This window comes from Hydra viridissima, unplaced genomic scaffold, assembly GCF_058129835.1.
Source record: "Hydra viridissima isolate aposymbiotic clone 2 unplaced genomic scaffold, HvirCarnegie_v1 scaffold_4, whole genome shotgun sequence".
NCBI classification, from domain to species: Eukaryota; Metazoa; Cnidaria; class Hydrozoa; order Anthoathecata; family Hydridae; genus Hydra; species Hydra viridissima.
This window is the reverse complement of record NW_028324303.1, coordinates 3,011,565-3,032,291: the sequence shown is the minus strand read 5'-3', so window position 1 is coordinate 3,032,291 and position 20,727 is coordinate 3,011,565. Positions and strand designations below refer to the sequence as shown.

Sequence of the window (20,727 nt, the reverse complement as noted above, 5' to 3'; positions counted from 1 at the left end):
GCGATCGGTTAGTCTATTCTGACCATGTGAGCTCTACGCACCTCCTTTTTCCTGTGTCACTTCTAGTTGGAGTCTCATTTGGCTCATCATATACGATGGATAAGAGACTATCTTCAGCATATTAAAGGACAAAAAGGTACTGGCGCGGGATGTCTGACTTTAAGAAACTCACAGCAGCTGCGAAAGTTTCTAAGAAGATTTGCTGTATCTGCCTCATGACAAAGTCGGCAGGGGCACCTAAAAATATTCTTTAGTGGTTTTCGATGTGGCGAGCCGTTACAAAGAAGCGGAGCCACTCACTAGCAAGACAGCGATAGAAGTCGCAGATGCTGTCACTCGTATATACAAGCGCGATTCGCTGACGTAGCCACTCCTGCTTCAAGTAGATCCCAGTTGCTAGTTTCTGGGGGCTATCGGTCTTGAGGAGCCTATAATATCTTATGGTTCTCGTGTGTTATCTGTACGCGCCAGGCGAGCTGGAAGGTGAGCGTTGCCGCACTACCGATCCTATCTGGTCTATGGCAACACACGTTATAGACTCAGTACTGGGACAGGAGGGGCAGCCAACCCTTTACAGTTTTACTGATGGACCAGCTAGACGCTTTGTCCGTGAAGAGTATACATAGTTCCTTATGGGGCTGAGTTACCACCGGATAGACTCATGCGGCGCAAAGCATAGGGTTTTTTGGCCAGGGTCCTGTCACCGTCCGTCCAACACATCTTTTGCAGGCTTAACGAAGCATATTTTGTTGACTTGACAAAGATACCTGTTTCTTGAAGGCTTCCAGGTACTCCTCTAAAGTTATTATTTTCTCTCTGAACAAACACTTTAGTTTTTGCATTACGGCGTTGTCCATGTTGCATAGTCTGTATCCTAATATAAATATAATCTCTAAATGGAAAAAATGTAGAAAGCGCAAAAAATTGAAATCTTTCTTTACCGTCCGAGAAAAAAAATTTGATTTGAAAATTCCAATATATATACAAATTCGGGAGAACGCGGTATCTCAGTTGAGGGGAAATACTACTGTCCTTCTCCTAAGTTCATGTGAAGTAATGAGTTTTAGCAAAGCTATTACCTAGTAGTTTCAAATGTGTCACTGAACGCATTCCCCTAATCTAGGTGACGTGACACTTATGCTACTTTTCCGCGTAAAATGTTTTTGGCGTCAGTTGATTACAATCATGGGAATGGTCTTGCTCTAAAATCATGTTATTGTAGATAGTCTAAAAAATTTTAATCCAGAATGAGGCGATATCTTTTAGATCATACGATTACTTGGAGTCACTCATGATTTTGTGTATCTTACTGTGAGTTGTTCGAGGTTGTACTGGTGGAATAATAATCCGCCCAAAATCAGGCCGTCCGCACGCTTTATGAACGCCACAAGTCAGCAGAGACTTTTGTCATGGGAGATACCTCGAAACAATCCATCTCTAATTAGCACCTAGACAATCCAAGAGAAAATCGAAAGCTTTACGTCGCCGCTACGCGGATAATGTCTATAGACAAATTCTGTTTACTAATGAAAGTAAAGGACCCGTTTAAAAACTTATCAATAAAGCGAATGCTCTGTCATTACAAGATGCAGCAGAACTCATTCCGAGAATTGAGAGAGGCTGCCGATGATGGGGGTAATCAACCTTCGTTTTTGTGGAAAAAAAAAACGTTTCGGAAAAGGTTATAAAGTCTCCTAATACAACATTATTTGCAAACAAGCCGTGGACCTCTAAAGAATATCTTGCTCTTCCGGAGTTTATTTTCATGGATCAGTGGCCATCGGGTACCCTAGATCTAATTCGATTTGACTACAAATTGTGGTCTGTGTTAGAAAGTATGACTTGCTCTACTTGACTCCCTAATTTCGAGTCTCTAAAGCGCGCTTTCGTCCGAGCAGTGGACAATACCCCCATGCATCAAGTGGGTGCTAAGATTAATAACTTGTTGGACTGACCTCGCTCATGCCGAAAAGCAAATGATGGCTATTTCTTACAAAATACAGAGAGGTAATTCGTATAAGTTATTTTAAAGTTTACTTTACCTGTATTTTTTGTTACTTTTATTTTTACTTAATAATGTTGTATACTGAATATTTCAGGTGGTTTTCAAACATCAACGTGAAACCCTTGTTTTTCTTTTAGTCAATAAAGGGAGAAAAAATTTCGAATAAGTTCTACAATTTGTAATTGTTAAATATGATTCAATCAACAAAAATGAAAAAAAAAAAAAAAAATTATTATCGTTTTTATTTGCTAAGTAAAATATTGTGAACCAAAGCAATTGAGTTCATTATGAAGCCTATTTCATGAGGAAGGCCAAAAAACTATTCTTTACAGAACCATCAGAAATAATTCGATACTCAGAGAAGCCGATTTCTACGCTTAAATCCATTAGTTTGAAGACACTTCTAGAATTTCATCAGAAAAAGTGCAAAAAGCTGTGAATGTTCCTTGTAATGTTATTTTGTTTCTTATACATGTAAATGTTAAGTTTTAAATAAATGAATTTAACTTTTTTAATAAAATGTTGTATAAATAACTTTTACAATAAATTTCTATTTTTACTTTGCATTTCCATTTTATGGAATGCAACATATACAACATATCTGATGTAATGCAACATATACAAATACAACAACATATCTGATGTAATGCAACATATACAAAGTCTAAACTTGCCTCTTCAGGGAAAAGAAAAAAATTCGCCTGATTATGCTCAAACTATTTTTAATTTTCAATTACCCTTTTTCAGAGAGATCTTACTTTAAAAACCTTAAATGGTTTTCCTCAAACGAAGAAGATAATTATTTACAATCCTTCAATTCAGTATGATGATCATAAGATTGAATCATAGAGTGAAAAGTTACAAAACTTACTAGAAGAATATTTAGACATACTTAATGATGTGCATGTACTTAAACTATCTTTATTTACTATAAATCCTAAAGATGATTTAACTGCATGAAAATCATTAAATAATACAACAATACTGCATACATACATACATACATACATACATACATACATACATACATACATACATACATACATACATACATACATACATACATACATACATACATACATACATACATACATACATACATACATACATACATACATACATACATACATACATACATACATACATACATACATACATACATACATACATACATACATACATACATACATACATACATACATACATACATACATACATACATACATACATACATACATACATACATACATACATACATACATACATACATATATATATATATATATATATATATATATATATACACACACATACATGTATGTATATATATGCAGTATTTTGTTTATTTGGCAGTTTTAGAAAGACGCGCATATGCACACGCACTAACATACCTTCTGATTTTAATCTTTTTTAAATTAAGACAAGTTTCCTCTTATGACAGTCTTCGAGGATAATTGCAACAAATAATTTTTTGCGCAATGCCTTCCTGAAAAGAATTTTATATAGAGTAATCTAAACAAAAGTCGCAATTAATTTAAGCTGCCATGATATTTAATTTAATTCTTGTTAAATAAAACAAATTAAAAAAATTAATTCATAAATTGTTCCGGAGAACAATTTTTTTTTGTCTTTTATTAAAATATTGCAGTTTTATTTAAAAAAAATTATGTGTTGCTCATTTTATGAGCAAAATTTTATCAAAATTCAGTCAGTAAATTGAGTTTGTGAGTGGAGATTCTGAGTTCACATCCTAAAGCTAAAGCTGATTTTTTTATTTATTATGAAATATCTACTTTTTTTGGTTGTCCATATTTATAAAACCTGTAATAAATTTATAAAACCCGTAATAAATTTATTTGTTTTAGAATAAGTTGTTTCGTTTTAACAACTGTCGCTATCTACTGTACCTATAGTCGCCATGCTAAAATCCAAGTCTCCCAAAGTGTAATGTCTTTATTTCAACAACGGTACAGAACAAAAATATGAAGATAATAGAATTATGGAGAAAAGCGGATTATTTAGAGAGTGTAGATAAACATTAATAGAAATAAGCGAAGCATAGGCGATTGTTAAATATACAAATTTGTTAAATGACATAGTTAAAAATAGTTTAGTACACATTTTGGTTTGGTGTGGCGGATTAAAAATTTCACAAAACTACTGTTTATAAAGATTACAAAAAAACAATTTACGTCAGCAAATTATCCAGTTAAATTTATGCCAGTGTACCTATAAACGTTATAAAAAACTTTAATAAAATAAAACGCTGACAACAGTAGGTTTAAATGCCGCCAATGTTGCATTCAAAGTTCTAGCGTTTGATTGGAGGAAGAATTAAAATTCGCATTGCTGTAGAGTTTGTTATTGTTGAAAACGAAATAAATACCGTAGCAACAACATTCCTAGTAATTAATACGATTTTAAAAAATTTACTTTCATGCACGTCCTTTCTTGCTCAAATTATTTTCGAACTAAACCGGTTATAAAACTTACTAAAATTTTCTCAACATTGCAAAGTACAGAAAAACACTTATAGATAAGAAGAGATAAGAAAAACACTTATAGATAAAAATAGATGAGAAAAATACTTTGCGCTGCGGTAAAACAAAAAACGATTTTAAGTTAAAAGCAGCTCAGCTGTACAACGTCAAAACACAGTATCTGTATTTTTCATAATTGGATATGAAAATGATTTTGTAAAGTACGTTGGGCTGCCAACTTAACTTCATACTTATCACTTGAAACTTCATAGTATGAAGCTTCAAGTACTTCATAGTATGAAGCTTCATAGTATAAAGCTTCATAGTATGAAGCTTCATAGTATAAAGCTTCAAGTGATAAGTATGAAGTTAAGTTGGCGGCCCAACGTACTTTACAAAATCATTTTCATATCCAATTATGAAAAATACAGATACTGTTTTGACGTTGTACAGCTGAGCTGTCAACATTGAAATCGGAAGTGACTTAAAAAATGGCCTAGGTAAAAATGGGTCAATGAGGGTAAAACGTGTCTGTTAAGAAAGTGGTTGCTTTGTCTTGCAACCATTCGGAAAGTATTTTCTTATTGGCAGACTGATTGCTAAAAGTCTGAAACAATTTTACTCAGCTTACACCTTACAGTTGACAATTTCATTTTCATTTTCAAATTTAATTTGAAAATGAAAACTTTGACAATTTCACCGACCAGTTTACGTTCACTTTAAGCCAAGAAGCCAAAAGTAAACAAAAGAAAGGAAATTCAAGAATGGAACCATGGTTACATACTGTAAGTATTTAAAGCTGTGTTTTCTGGAAACAAAGTCAATATATCGTGCTACAAAGAAAGTTTAGGCTGCTAAGAAATATACTTCGTGATCGATTGCTCAGAAGATATTTCATTTGGCGCAAAGATGGGTAGGAAGGTTTTATTAAACACAGAGAAAGAGAAAAACCTAATTGACTATACCGCAATTTGATGGCTATACCGCAATTTGAACCCTGCTCGGAATTGGTTTTGAAAAGATAACATAATTCTCTAGAACCACGACAAGTAATACGAAAAACCATTTAAAACAGTACAATGACCAACCAAACGATGGTGGTCATTTATTAAAAGGTGACACCCAAATAAACTTAGCTTTCGTCAACCAGAAGACACTACGGCTATCAGAAATCAATATATGAATCATAAAGAAGACAATACTTGGCCTGACTCCACAAAGTATCTTCAAATTCGTTTATATTAGAATAGTGAGACTTTCACTGTGATTGCATGTGTTGGATGCAGCTGGCTCAGCTGTTCCTCTTCACGTTATTTTCAAAGGAAAAACTAAATAACCAATCAAATATTTACTTCTATCTGGAGATAGAATAAATAAGCATTGCTATAGGATGCCATGTTTGTTAAAGAATAATTATTTTAATATTTTTCTTTTTTAAATCATTTTGAATTGCAAGGTCATGAAAATGTATCTGAAGCAAAATGATTACTATTTGTTTCAATTAACATTGATTGACAAATAGCGCATAAATCTTGAAAAACAGATTTAAATTTGTCAATTGTGATTTTTTGAAACTTTGTTTAATGGAGTTAAATTAAATGAGCATTCGGGTAGTAATCTTGTGGAGTACAGAAAATAATTTATTAATAAAATTGATGTTTTAATAAAAAAACATCTGGAACTACATCTCATAAAGAGTTTTGTTTTTTGAGATCAGAAGGTCAGAGCTTTCATCGTTGTACAATTGTTGTATATTATGACCATATATTATACAACGACCTTAGATACTAGACAATATTATAGTATATTAGTGCAACTACGAACTGGTACAGTTACGCCAATTAACAGATGCACTACAATGTGTGAGACCCACTTATTCCAGTCTCTGTATCATTTTTATACTTAGGCCAGCAAAATACCATAGCGGCAAACTGATGCCTACGGTATTTTACGGTTATGCTGCTTTGCATACAAAAGGTTAGTTGAGCGTCTTAACAAACCTTTTCAAAGTCCAGTGTCTGTTGGGTTACTAACCTTAAACAAATGAATGATGATCGAATACAATAACAAAATCTTGCAGTCGGTTCAAGCGAGACAAAACTGGATGTCAACCTTACTAACAACATTGGTGTTAAATGTCTCTCAGCATCAAAATTACAAACAAAAATCATCGCCCAAATGTCAAAATCAAAAAAAAAAAAACTACTGTCAAGGAACCACACTTTATTGTTATAATAATTCAACTGATTAGCTAATGTTGCACGTGTCCTTACGTTAATAGTATTAAAATTCTCAATACCAACCATCAAGATTTTTGCTTCTCAGTCACTAAAAATAAGTTTAAAACTCTTATCATCATCTGCACCACTACCTAAGCTCTCTGCCTGTATAGGAGGGAAATGAGTATTTAATTTTCACAAAAACTCAACAAAAAAAAAGAAAAAAAAAAAAGAAAAAAAAAAAAAAAGAAAAAAAGATGCAAGCCATTTAAAACAAATTCAAAATCTGAATATTGCATCGCATCGATGCCAACATAAAATTTAAAAAGCTTAAAATTCGGTCCACACAATGGATAACAATTTTTGAGATGATTTAGCTAAGCATTTGAATTATCTTAATATGTAAAAAGTTGATTATATAACCAAACATTGTGTGGTTTATTCCTTGAAAAACGAATGTGCTATAAAAAAGGAAGTAATGAAGAAGCCGAAAAAAGAATTTAAAACTGATTATTTTAATATTTATCAGATTTATTTCGAACATCTTCGTATAAATAAAATATGCATCAGAACAAGATCTGAAGCTTGTTTTAAATACTGTATATCAATATAATGCGGTACACGTCTAGCTTCCTTCAAGTGAAATGACCATTTCTGATAATATACATTACACCAGCGAGAATTAACATTCGGATACGCTTAAGCTTACAGGTTTCTTTTTTAAATAAAGCTATCTGAAAATATAAATTAAACCGTATATGAAAAATGAAAGCGGCGAGGGAAGTTACAAAAACTTTTTTCGTCTAATATCCTTATAAAACTTTTACGATATTTTTGGATGAATGTAGCAAACCATTCAGGTAAAATATCCCAAAATGTAAAAAAAAAAAAAAAAAGACCGCAAAATGGTTAGTAGAACCAAAAAATAAAAACCAACTCTACAAAAATGCATCGACAATTTAAAAAAACATAGCAAAATATCGCTAAAGAAAAGCAATAAACTCAGTAGACTGCGTATTACTTGCAGGTTGTTGATTATAAGGTGCAACAGTTTGAAGACGAGGTCTAGTCGCGTTGTTCAAATGTTGAACGACGCTCTGATTGACATGGGTTCGTGAGCCTTTTTTCTCGGCGGCTTCGGTAGGTTGTTGGAGACCGCTGTAAAGTTTGGGCGAAGGAGTTGAAGGACTTTGAGAGGATGAAGAGGTATTGGAGTTCGTAAAGGCTTGATTTGCGAGAACGCTTGTGCTTCGTGATGTATTATAACGATGTTCAGGGGTTACGTTTAAAGTTATTGGACGTTGAGGTTTGTTATCTTCTGATATCCGTCTAATTGGAGAGGCTGACTTTGATTGATACCTAGAGTCATACTCAATTAAGTTTTCAACGGAACTATGTCGTGGTCGTGCCATGGTATGATTGCCTGAAGATTGCTTTAACCGATTTAGAGGATCATCATCCATTCGTATTGTATTCTGAGAAGAATATGATTGTTCTAAGTAACTAGGTGAATCTTGAATTGGTGGCATCTTCTGTAAATTTGCGGTCGTCAAATCAAACAAATATTGTTTATTATGTGGAGAGTCTTCTTCATCCCGTACGCGGCGATATGTGCCGTAAATATCAACAGAATTTGAAGCACGCAACGTGCCATTGTTAATACGTTTTTGGTATGAAGGCGTCATTGCATCTTTGTTAACGGTGCTTTCTTTTTTATTTAGAATAAAGTCAGAGTCTTTCTCAAAAACCTGTTGAAGATCGATACCACAAAGAGCAGCTGCTAAAATGCCAGCCTGACAAATTGCAAGATAGCGAACAGTTGGTGATCGAGCAGGTGAGTATGGGCTTATTTCTGATGGAAATCGGTCAGACGGCAGGCTGTCACCTATTAATAAAATTGAAAAACAAACTTTTAAATAAAAAATCAAGTAAACATATTGGTTAATTTTACAAAAAAATGTGTTATTTGTTATTTATAATGTTGTCATTATGTTGTTATTTATATTTAAGGTCAAACATTTTAAACATATTAAAGCATATACATTAATCAAACAAATATATAAAACATAATATAAATTATTTTCATATTGACAAAGACCTCTTAAAAAGATGAGATGTGATATGCAACTTTAAACTTACAGAGCTCTCGCGGTGTGTCAGAATGATCGTTTTTAACTAATGCCATTCCAAGATTGGGAAAAGATGAAGATCTACCATGCGTTGTGACTGTATGATCCACTGAATACATCCTTGATCGAACTTTCTCTTTTCGACGCTTCTCTTTTTCTTTTTGATAAATAGAACTTGGTCCCCATGTGCGCCCTTTCTTTGTGTTTTCTTTTAGTTTTGAATCTTTTTCAACTATAAAGTTTGAAAAAATATTTTTCTTTTAAGGCCCTTTATTGGTACTTAAAGTTTCGTTCCAGCGTACTGGCGATTTTCAGCCAAAACACAATGAAAAAAACTGTTACATTAAACCATTATTCTAAATTTAATGACATTTGTCAGATTAAATGCCATTTATCTTTAGATTAAATTTTAATTTTCAAACAAATTACCACCTAATTTGGCTTAACTTTACAAAAACAGCACATTTAATTCACAATAGCTTTACTTTACACAGTGGCTTTACTTTACAAAAACAGCACATTTTATTCACAGTAGGAAAATTGCTACTAAATCTTACGAGAAAGAAGCCGAAGGCGCTGAGGACCTGGAGACCTAGGAGGATTTAAGGAGGGATCATTTGGGCCTTCACCTTCAGTTGGAGTGGTAGTAACAGTATAGCGATGTTTAAATCCTGCAAATTGAAAAAATTTAATTTCTTACATTATTATTACTATTTACTAAAAAAAGGATTTATCTTTTTTAAAACAATCTGAAAAATATTACCTGAAGGAGCACTAATGCTTGTTTTGCCAGATGTCAAAAAGATCTTTCGCAATTTGATCTTTTTTTTAACACGTTTAGATGGAACTGGCATGATATTGTTTTGTGTCTGAATAAATTATAATTTTCAGATAAAAACCTAACCACACAAAAAAATAAATGTTTTGATACATAAATTTTCAAAGAACTAAACCTTATCAAATATTAACCCTAAATTTATTCACAGACCTGAACTGCAATTACAATTTCACGCTCTAATAACATTCTTTCCCTCTCCTGCAGCTCCTGCTCTTTTGTCTTCAAATGTTCTTCTAATCGCCGTTGATCAATTTCAATTTTAATAAGCTCTTCTTCACGACTTGATATTTCTTTTTCTCTCTCCTTTAACTCCTCAAAAATAAGTTCTATTTCACCTTTCCATTTATCTTGTAATGTTCTAAATGAATCAATGGCTGTATGTGGAAAATCAGAACGAGCAATTTTTTCTAAAGAACTAAGAATATCAGGGAACCTAGGTCGATCATGCGGATCAGGCTTCCAACAGCCTAAAAATAAAATAAAACAGAAGTTTCATTGCTTACATTAAATACAATTAACAGGTTTCAACTATAAAACATTTATTAACCTTCCATTAAAAGAGCAAAGCCATGAGGACATGTTGCTGGGATTGGTAATGTTAACTTATTCATAGCAACTCCATATGCCACTGCTAAGTTTTCAATGCCATGATAAGGAATCTGACCAGTTAGCAATTCCCAAAGCACAACTCCATAACTAAAAAAAAAAAAAAAAAGACACCAATAAAACTATTTCATAAGGAAATAATTCCTCTGTGCCATAATAATAGCAGCAAGTAAATATTAAAATGGGAATAATTGGCAAATGGAGTCTAAAATTATATTGTAGTGCAAAATTAACTGCTTTATTTCAGTTGAATATCAACTGATTGTAAAATTAAGAAAAATGAAGAAAAATGAAGAAAAGAGAGCTTTCAAACAAATATTGAATTGCAACTGTCCAGTCCTTGATGCATCAAAAAATGATCCTACCGACAGGTTAAAAATGCTGTATTGAAATTATTGAGAATGCCAGAAATCTGAACACTTAAGAGAATAGTTAGGAGCAATAATTTTATTTTGTTGTTTAGTTACATGTACTTTTTCTGATGATAAAAGGTTGCATCCAATATTTATTTTCATTTGCTACTATTATTATTATGGGTCAAATTAAATTCATGCTACCTGTAATATGAAAAAGTAAGAGTACAAAGTTTGAAGCACACAAACTTAGCTATTCAAATTTTTTAACATTAAAATTTGCTGCACTTGAATACATTAGAAAAGTTAGGAAAAAAAAGGTCTTTTTTCTTCTTTTTTTTTTAATGAATCGTATATATTTTGAGAACCACTTAGTTGATTTTGATCATTTTTATCTCCAAATTTATCTCCAAATACAGTAAAACTTTTAGAAAACATCATCTTCAAGTTGATCACAATATTTTCTCAATTTGCCCTCCTTATACAGGTTACAAACCATACTTGCCCTAAATTTGTATAATTTGACAAAGTTGTGGATTTATGTTTTTTTGGTACAAAATTGATGCCATTTTGTTGGTACCATTTGATTACACTTCTTGAGCAATGGCAAAATGCAAGATTACATCAGAAGATGGGTGGATCATCCTGTTTTTGGATCATAAGCTGCTTTTTAAAATACTATTTCACATAAACATTGGAGTTTATGTTTCCGTTCATGAAAAATGGCTGTGTTTTGAAACCACACAAACAGATGGCTTGCCAAACCATAACTTTCTTTTCAAATTTTTTGGTTTTAATAGCTTTCAGCAAAAAGTCAGGCTTTGTTCCTTTCAGGATTGTATATAACTGCTAGCTGGGGTGAATTAAATAGCTGAGTTTGTAGTAGGTTTCATCATCCATTCTAATGCACTTTTGATTTCCTTGAAGCTTTTCTTATAGCAGCTTTTGATTGCAACTTTGGCCTTTGCTGAATTGCTTTTGGGATCTTCTAGGGAATTTCTGCCTTGTGAATACATGGATATTATTTCGTAGGCATATCTCTTTTTTCCAACTTGGGAACACTAGTTTTTTTTTCTTAAATATTGGAGTAGTCTGGATTTGAATTGATCCCCACAATCAGTTTTTTATCAAGTTTTAAACTCGACAGACCACTTTCTTGGTTTCTCAACTTACTTTCCAATCTGTAATCTTCACTTCACAATTTGATAGTATAATTGACAGTTTTCTTTTACCTCTGTACTTTTTTTGCTAGTGAATCAGAACATTGCAATTTATAAGCCACTTTTTCCGGAAAAATTTTCTTACTTCTTCTTGTGAATAAACCTTCATTGTTTACAATCAATTTTTTTTAAACTACTTCTATATTATTAAGGGAGATAAATTTGCTTATAACAAAAAAAACAAACTATTAAAATCAATTAAGTTGTTCTTGAAATACTTCAAAAATGCCACGGGTCATTATCATTCCAGACAGTCTTTAGATTTAATCAAACTTAGCTACCAAAAAATTTTTAAGGATCTATTTTTGCAATTCTAATATATTCTTGCTCAAAATATTCACCCTAAACTTTTAAGGATTAAGGAATTTTTTGGGAAGCATCTATTATTTCATTCTTTGCAATTTCAACATCCCACTGAGATATTCTGTTGTTTATGTGGAGCTTCAGATTGCTAAGAGAAATATCTCCTAATAACCATAGAAAGGATTAATAAAAATGTATAAAATATCTATTTACAGAAAAAAAACAAACACAAATAACAATTCACTATAATTGACAAATTCACTATAGGTGACATATCTACAAACACAATTCTAAATTTTATAACTACACTAATTATTCACTAAACTCAATCATTTTTTTCCCATCTTTTTAATCGAGTATAATATGTTAATACCTTACAAGCCAATTAATATCAAGTGCATTTAATAATTAACACACAACTGCAAATAATACATACCTGAAAACGTCTATTAAAAGCTAAACTTCCTTACTTCTAACAAAATATCTATCTAAAGAAATTTTAAAATATCATAAGACAAAAATATTTTGTTATCACTTTTATAACATGCAAAAAAATGAATTGAACATAACTTTTCATTTTTCTGCTTTGTTAGTAATATACCATTGTAAGTCTGTGGATTGTTATCTTATAAAAATAATTATAAGAGAAATTATAAGATTATTATAAATAGAAAAATTATTATGTGAGAAAATAGAGAAAGCTATAATAGAGAAAGATAGGTACAAACTCTTTTAAAATATTCAACTTTTTTTAAACATAAACTTACTAAAAGTCTATCAGAATATTTACTAAGAAAGTAATGTTTTATAATTTTAAAATTATTTTCAAAATAATTAGTTTTGACTAAAAACCTGCTTGAGGTGTAGATTAGGATGGCCTTAATTCAGCTAGTTGAAGTGATTAAGATGGAGATGGATGTAGGTTGAAAATAACTTACTAAACAATTTTACATTACTTGCTATTTTTTTTTACCAATCTATGCTTACATCATATGAAAATATTGTCCATCATACAATCCATTTGTTGAACAAATTGCTTTAATTTGTAGCATTCAAAAACATCCAATAACTTGACTGAGTTCTAATTAATCTGATAACTTTACAAACATTTACACCAGCATAAGTTCAATGTTGTTCAATATGTTTGCTGTGCCATTTTTGGGAGTTAAAAGTATTGCTTTTGAAATACCATAAAATTGTGCTGCTTCACATAAACTTTACATTTCATCATTCTTGAGTTGTTATTATATACCTTCTTTTTGTAATTTAAGTAATTAGTTCATAAAACAAACACGGGGAAAGTAGTTGTGCAAGAATAATATTCTGATTATTTATTTATATATTTTAAGCTGTTTTAAGTAAAAGAGTTTCATCTAATTTACATATCAATTAATATTTTATAAATAATATAATGGATGAATAATTGTTAATTAGATTACAAGATTATTTGCAAGTGTGCGATGAATTTTAATTGTTTGGTTTTATCTCAAATTTTCAATTATTTAACAAAGTTTTTATAAATTTTAAAAAAATTAATTAAACTGACTATTTTTAAACAAAAAGCTTTTAAAAATGTTTTTTTTTTTTTAAAAAAAAAAAATTTTCTTTAAAATACAATTTAATAAATTTGTAAATTAAAAAAAAAAAAATTCTCTAAATAAATACATTAAATTGTTTAGTTCTAACCAATGTTTAGTTTGACCTAATATCATTCTATGATATTAATATCATAGAATGATATTAGGTCAAACAATGATAATATCATTCTGATATGTTTTACAAATAATATTTAAAAATTAACCCTGGTTTGCACTATCTGCACCTTTGTAATATTAAGCATACAAGCTCTAGTTATAATTTTGTATTAAGTAGTTATAAAAATTTTATTTGAAAATTAATTTTAAATATTTTATTTTAGTATTTAACGAAGAAACAATTAGTTGATAGTACCTCCATACATCACTGGCTTTCGAGAACATTGAACTTCTTATAACTTCAGGTGCCATCCATGGATATGTTCCAGCTGTACTCATTTTAGTTGTATGATTCATTTCCCGTGCAAGGCCAAAGTCTGTAATTTTCAATATACTATGAGCAAGGGAATCATCAATCTGGTTGATCAAGACTAATAGAGAAAAAAACCACAAAATTCTTTAAAGTTTAAAAAAGAGGACTGCAACTACATATGATTTAAGGTTAAAGGCTAATAAATAATCTGCAATAGTAAATAACACTAATTTATCTTTCATTAGTCAGTTTTATTTAGCTTTAAAATGCTAAAAGTAAATATTTTCCTGCATGTTTGACTACTGAAGTATTTTTTCTTTAATGGAATAGTTAAAAGAAAACAATTTAAAGCAAGAGTCCTGAATATTATAGAATTCTTTCATAAAACTTACAGTATTTAGATGAATTATGTTAACTTAATCCACAACACATAAAGTGTAACAATTTTCTATGCAAGATATGCAAATCTCTATGATGTTATTTAGAAAAAATCTTTTGTTAGTTCTCTGTTCTATCTAAAACATTCAACAAAGTCATTTCTATACTCTCCTTAAAGATTAACATAAATGGTTTCTAATAATCAATTTTATGATCGCCTGTAGATTCTACTTCTTACTGACACCTTCCATTCCATCAATTAATGATACAACAGTTGGATATCTTGGTTAAAATGTTTTTTTAAACACTTAATATAACAACTTTTATTTTATAGACCTTCATGTAATAGTAAGTTGAAATTTGAAAAAACGACAATTATATTTTTGGCATCAAAATTAGAACAGTAGACAAAAAAACAAAAAAGCAGTATAGACTGAACAACTAGACCTTTTTTAATGAGCTGAATCGATTTTGATTTGCAAAATAACTACTTTAAAATATCTAAAAAAATTCACAAGAGTATAGTTATATAAAAGAATAGTGACAATGGTAAAAAATCTTTTTAGAGTTGTCTTTAGAATCTCTTGTTTCTTATACATACAAACTTCACCATTTTGTGTTTCTTGATATTATCATTTGATGTATTGTGTTTCTTGACCAGGACTTAATTATTTTAACTAATGTATTACTTACGAATATATGTGTTTTAGATTAAAATAAAAAAATGACTTTAACAATTGTTTTTGATTAATTTAACTAATTAGCTTTATAACTTTGTTTCTTTTAAAAATAGATGTGATCACTTGAATATAATCTGGCAACAGCCAAACCAATATATTATTAATAGTCATAACACTAAAAATATCACTTCAGTGCTATTTTAATTGTTGTAAAGTACATGCTTTATGTATCATACCAAAACTAAAATGTTTAAACTGTTTGATACTAAATCAATAAGCAAAATAATTTTTGAACTCATTTACAAAGATAATTTAAAATACATAGCTGACGTATTCAGTACCATAATCAATATAAATCTGATTTTTAAATTAGATTTTTTAAATATACAAGTCAACCATCTATTATACTACTTACTATTACTAGACTTTAAATCTCGATGAATCACTTGAAGAAAGGCTTCATTGTGCAAATATTGCATTCCTTGAGATATCTGTAGAGCCCAATCTAATAAAATTTCAGGTGGCAACTTTTTAGCTTGCAAAATTCTATTTAAAGCACCTCCACGTGCAAATTCCATGACTAAGCATAGATTAGGAGGTTTACGACACACAGCAAGTAAAGCAACTATATTGGGGTGAGATAACATAGTAAACATTCTGGCTTCTTTTTCTACATTAGCAACAGCAACATCAGGATCATCTCCAGCATCAATTCGAGCAACTTTAACAGCGCATTCTTTTTTTTCCCAAAATGCTCTATAAACTCTACCAAATCCTCCAACGCCAATCAGCTGTTTTAAATCTAGTTCTTCAAAGTCAATTTCAGGAATTCTGCGATTATCAATAGGTGTCCTAAAAGAACTATGTTTTTGAATAATATTTTTATTTTGTTCTTCTAAAATAACATAATTTGCTGGAAAAACTCCCACAAGGTTTTGTCCATGTCGTCGCCCAACCCACCATCCATCATCTCCACTAATTTCTTTATCTTTAGAAAGTACTTCAATGATATCACCAACTCGCAATGTAAGCTCATCTTCCTCTTTAGCATCATAAAAGTATATAGCAGTTCCGTATTCAAACTTATCTGGGTTAACATTATCTCGAACAGAGTCAGCAGAGTCTTTCCGCATCATTTGAATGTAAACCTGTTATGTTAAAAAAAAACTTGACTGCTGAAACAAGTTTTATACTCTGATACTCCAAGTGCTATATCCATAAATAATTATTCAGATTCGACTTTAAAAAGTGACAAAGTGAACTATTATGAAAATCTGTGATTTACCGAGACCTTTATGTCCTAAGTAGTAACTAAAAGCATATTTTTCCTAGTCCACTTCCCAAGTGTTTCAGCATAACTTTTCAACAAATATTTGAAAGCTCTACTTTTGTGGATTTGTGAACATATGTATATATATATGCAGGATTATACGCACTAATCTTTACCAAAATATAGCGAACTAAATTTGAGCTTGATTTATATTAGACCTTCGGCACAATGCTAATGATATAGCTATATTTTTTGTGTATGTTTTCTTCATGAGAATTTGAAGATTTGTTGGTACACAAAATGGCCAATACAAACGGAGATAAATCCTGAGAAAAGAAATAGTTAATTCAAAATTTATCTCCGTTATAAAGTGCTTAGACTAATTTAGTCACTTAAGCCACTTATAATAAGGCCACCATAGCTTCATTTCTTTGAAGAGAGCTATGTGTTAAGTTTGATCTCAACGAATAGTTTTGAAATGATGGGGAGAAGTTTAAAAAAAAAAAAAAAAAAAGAAGAAGAAGCGAATTATACTAGTAAATATTGTCTTTTTAAAGTGTTTTTTTCTCAGAAAGTTACTTAAATTCATTACCGCTTACGTGTTAAAATTATAACATGAACTTTAAAATATTGCTCGTCTATTGTCAGTGTACAATATAAAGTTATAAACATAAGTGTAAGAATCATTAATCTCACGATATTTGTTTAAAAATGGCCTATTCTTCGAACTAGTTGACATGCGATCAAGACTTCGATTTTGAAAGGTCTTTAATTCTATTACTAAACACAACTACTAAATAAGAAATTCAGCCAGTGTAAGAGCCATAAAACCACTAATAATTGTTTTGGATAACTTTTTGACATTTTTTCTTTTTATTTAAATTGCTACAAATTCCTAGCCCGTCAGTTTATCAGTCACTTTATCCGTCAACTTATGAGTCAGCTAATCCGTCAGCTTATCTGTCAGTTTATCCGTCAAATTATCCATTAGCTTATCCGTCAGCTTATCTGAAGACCAAGCTAATTTTTACTCAACCAACAGAGAAACTCGGTAAGCGAAGTGCATTATTTCAAGCACTAACAATAAGTTGTTGGTACAAGCTAGACTGTGGACGGTAAACTTATTTGACATTATTTTTTAAAAACATTCTTTGTCGCTTACTCTGTCGTATTACATTCAAGATCTTATTTTTTAAAAAAAACTCCTTTTGCGTATTTTCCATATTTTTTGATGTGCAAAATTGATATTGCAAGTTTGTTGTCATTAAAAAAAAACATTTGAATAAAGAAAACGTGTTATTTATGTTAATATAAAAAAGAAATAGTGCACAAGTGTCAAAAGACAGCATTTTTTTCAAAAAATCCAATTTTAACTTTGATTAATTTGATGCAGAGATGCTGAAGGGAAAATCGATACAAAAGCTGATGAGTCAGCACTTTTCGCAACACTTGTTTTTTCCAGAGAGTTCAAGAGGAGAAGTGCAGATAATATGCTGATTAAAGTTGCAGGATATGAGCTGTTAAATTTTTTTTAGGAGTTAAGGAGATTATCTACTACCATTGTACAACTAAAGTGATCATCCAGACCAGGTAGCCGAGCAGTTTTTGTTTTTCAGTATGAAGCTGAATGCGGTAAGCAAAAAAACGGGCAAACAGCTCTAAACTTCAAAGAGATAGGCGATTGTTACAAAGAAAGCTTTTAATTCTTTCATTTTTCCTCCTGTCGTCTTTTATATACACAGAACAGCTTAATATCTTTTAAAACTGTTTATCATTCAAAAGGGTCTCCAAATATTCAATTTACACAGAAATATTTTGTCTCGATTTTTCGTCATCAAAGTTTTTATTGTTAGCAGCGTAATGTATTATTTGCGTTATATTTGTAAACATACAAAAGCAGTTGAAGATTTACAATTATAACTTTTGATCTCAAGAGTTATGGTTAACAAACGTTAGATGCTATCTTTTGTCAACGACAACTCTTAAGATAAAAGTATCAAAAATTATAATCAAGAATCTTCAACTGTTTAAGTATGTTTACAAACCTTTCTCCTCCTGAGTTGAAATCAGTTACGTTTTCCGAATATTTTGTATAACTAAACATACTTATGGACTCCAACTGAGCTTGGTCATGCAATCAATGACATAACAAACAAATGTATGTTGGTTGAGGAATTACTCAACGGTAATACTGAAAACAGTTTTCAAATACCCTCATGAAAGGAGAGTGTATTTTTGCTTAGATTTCATTGTTGTTTTAAATCTTAATAGTATTATTTCTTTTCTCAAGAAAGAACTTTTTATGGACGTACTACGGGTTTATAAAAGGTTTTTCTGTAAATGAACTGATAAAAAAAATGTCTCACAGCAGCACATTATTCTGCAGAACAAAGTCGCCACCATGCGCTCGCAAAAAGAAAAACGGATCAAAAAAATACACCGACGTTTCTGATGATTCGAACCCTAGTTATGTCAAAGAAGATTATCAGTTCTGTGTTAGCTATTTAAAGCCAACACCACGTGTAAATCACTTAGAAGATTCGACAGTAAAAAAAAGAACTCGTAGCCTAATAGGGACAAAAAGAGAAAAAGTCTGTCTTCCTAAAACAACGCTGTCTGACGATGAACTATCAAGAGAGAGGAAACAAGAGGTGGTAAAACGCGTAGCTAATGACGAACAAACTGTAAGTAGAAATCAAGATAAGTTAACGAATGAGAACTCGTTAAAGTTGCAAAAATAAATACGTATGTAAATATGTAGCTCAAACTAGTGATATAAAATATCCATGATAATTCAGGGGGGAACATTTAAAAGTAAAGAATAGCATTCTCGAAAATCATGTGGTATATAGATCTTCTTGAAGCATTAAAAGCTGAAAAAGTTGATAAACAAATATTATAGGTTATTATCCGAATTATCATCCTCCATCAAATTATCATCATCAAAAATCTCATGTTTGTTGATTTTTTTTTAAATTTTGGAAGATATACATACATACATATATATATATATATATATATATATATATATATATATATATATATATATATATATATATATATATATATATATACACACACATATATACATATATATAATCTTTACTGCCAAAATTACCTTGATTCTTAATAAATTTTTGTAGACCTTTTTCCATTATATTATATTTTATGTTTATTAAAAAAAGTAGCTAATTGACTGTTGAATATGATTACTAGAAATGGAGGCTAATCGGAGATTTAATATTTTTGTATATTAGAGCTTATAGCTTGTTACATGTATTGTATATTTTTAAAATCTGCGAAACATTAAAGCAGTTATGTTATATATAACTAGCTAAATGATATATATATATATATATATATATATATATATATATATATATATATATATATATATATATATATATATATATATATAGTTTGTTAAATTGAATAATATATAGAACATTTTATCAAAAAAGCAATTATGATGTATTTATATAACGATTCTCCAAATATACTTGTAAATAAATTTTCTCATGTCACTTGTTATTTTGCACCGTCAGCTACTCGGGATGTTTTTCCTATCCATAACGTCATTGTTTTTAAAACAAAGCTTTCGCGTCAATTAAACACTTTGCATTACAAAAATACTACTGAATCCTTCTCCAATAGCTAGTAGTAACAATCTTTGACAATCTATAGTTAAATACTTAAGTTGTATAAATTGATAAAATGTGTATTAAATGTAAAAGCCAATAAGAGGTGGTCTAACGGATATGCCAAGGATTTATCAAATAATTTATACCAACCTTAAAGTGTTCACGTATGAGTGACAACAATCATAAATAAAACTCATAAGTCTTTCAAAATGCATGCTCGACGTTCTCCTGTGCCATGACTAATTTTCGCTTATGACATTTTTTACGTCCACTGTAACAGATCTAGGATTGTAGCACGCAGTGCATACTGAGAAAGATAGAACTTAAGCGCATTACAGTTCTAACACATTATACCTGCATTATTGTACGCATGGTACTGTATGACATATGATAAAGTACCATAGACACATTAGGACACAAAACACGCAGTTAATCAGACGTGAAAATCAAATCTGGTTTTAAAAGCTTTAATTTTCTGATCTTTAGGCCAGAGTTACTATCTCTTGAATTAAATTCAGAAATCTAGTTAAGAGTGTGGCCAACAAATTCTGGTGCGCCAACATGGAGTGACAAAGTTAAACAGGAAAGTTCCATTCAT

At 30.6% G+C, this 20,727-nt stretch overlaps 1 protein-coding gene and 1 long non-coding RNA gene across 3 annotated transcripts; one reads left to right on the top strand and one right to left on the bottom strand.

The window, feature by feature from the left end:
* Positions 1-7,217: 7,217 nt before the first annotated feature.
* Positions 7,218-16,809, bottom strand: LOC145182529 (mitogen-activated protein kinase kinase kinase 9-like). The gene is made up of 9 exons (XM_080057686.2): positions 16,504-16,809; positions 15,634-16,366; positions 14,104-14,278; positions 10,219-10,367; positions 9,822-10,138; positions 9,597-9,702; positions 9,391-9,504; positions 8,844-9,065; positions 7,218-8,589 (listed from the first exon to the last, which is right to left on the bottom strand). Exons 2-9 carry the CDS (start codon positions 16,352-16,354, stop codon positions 7,688-7,690), a joined length of 2,706 nt encoding a protein of 901 aa, XP_079913812.2. The 5' UTR covers positions 16,355-16,366; positions 16,504-16,809; the 3' UTR covers positions 7,218-7,687.
* Positions 16,810-16,902: 93 nt separating this feature from the next.
* On the top strand, positions 16,903-19,079 carry LOC149889423 (uncharacterized). 2 transcript variants are annotated; one of them, XR_016451664.1, is made up of 2 exons: positions 16,903-17,603; positions 18,024-19,079. It is a non-coding gene; the product is annotated as an uncharacterized LOC149889423 (long non-coding RNA). The 2 variants fall into 2 exon arrangements; XR_016451663.1 differs by having other exon boundaries at positions 17,882-19,079.
* Positions 19,080-20,727: the final 1,648 nt, after the last annotated feature.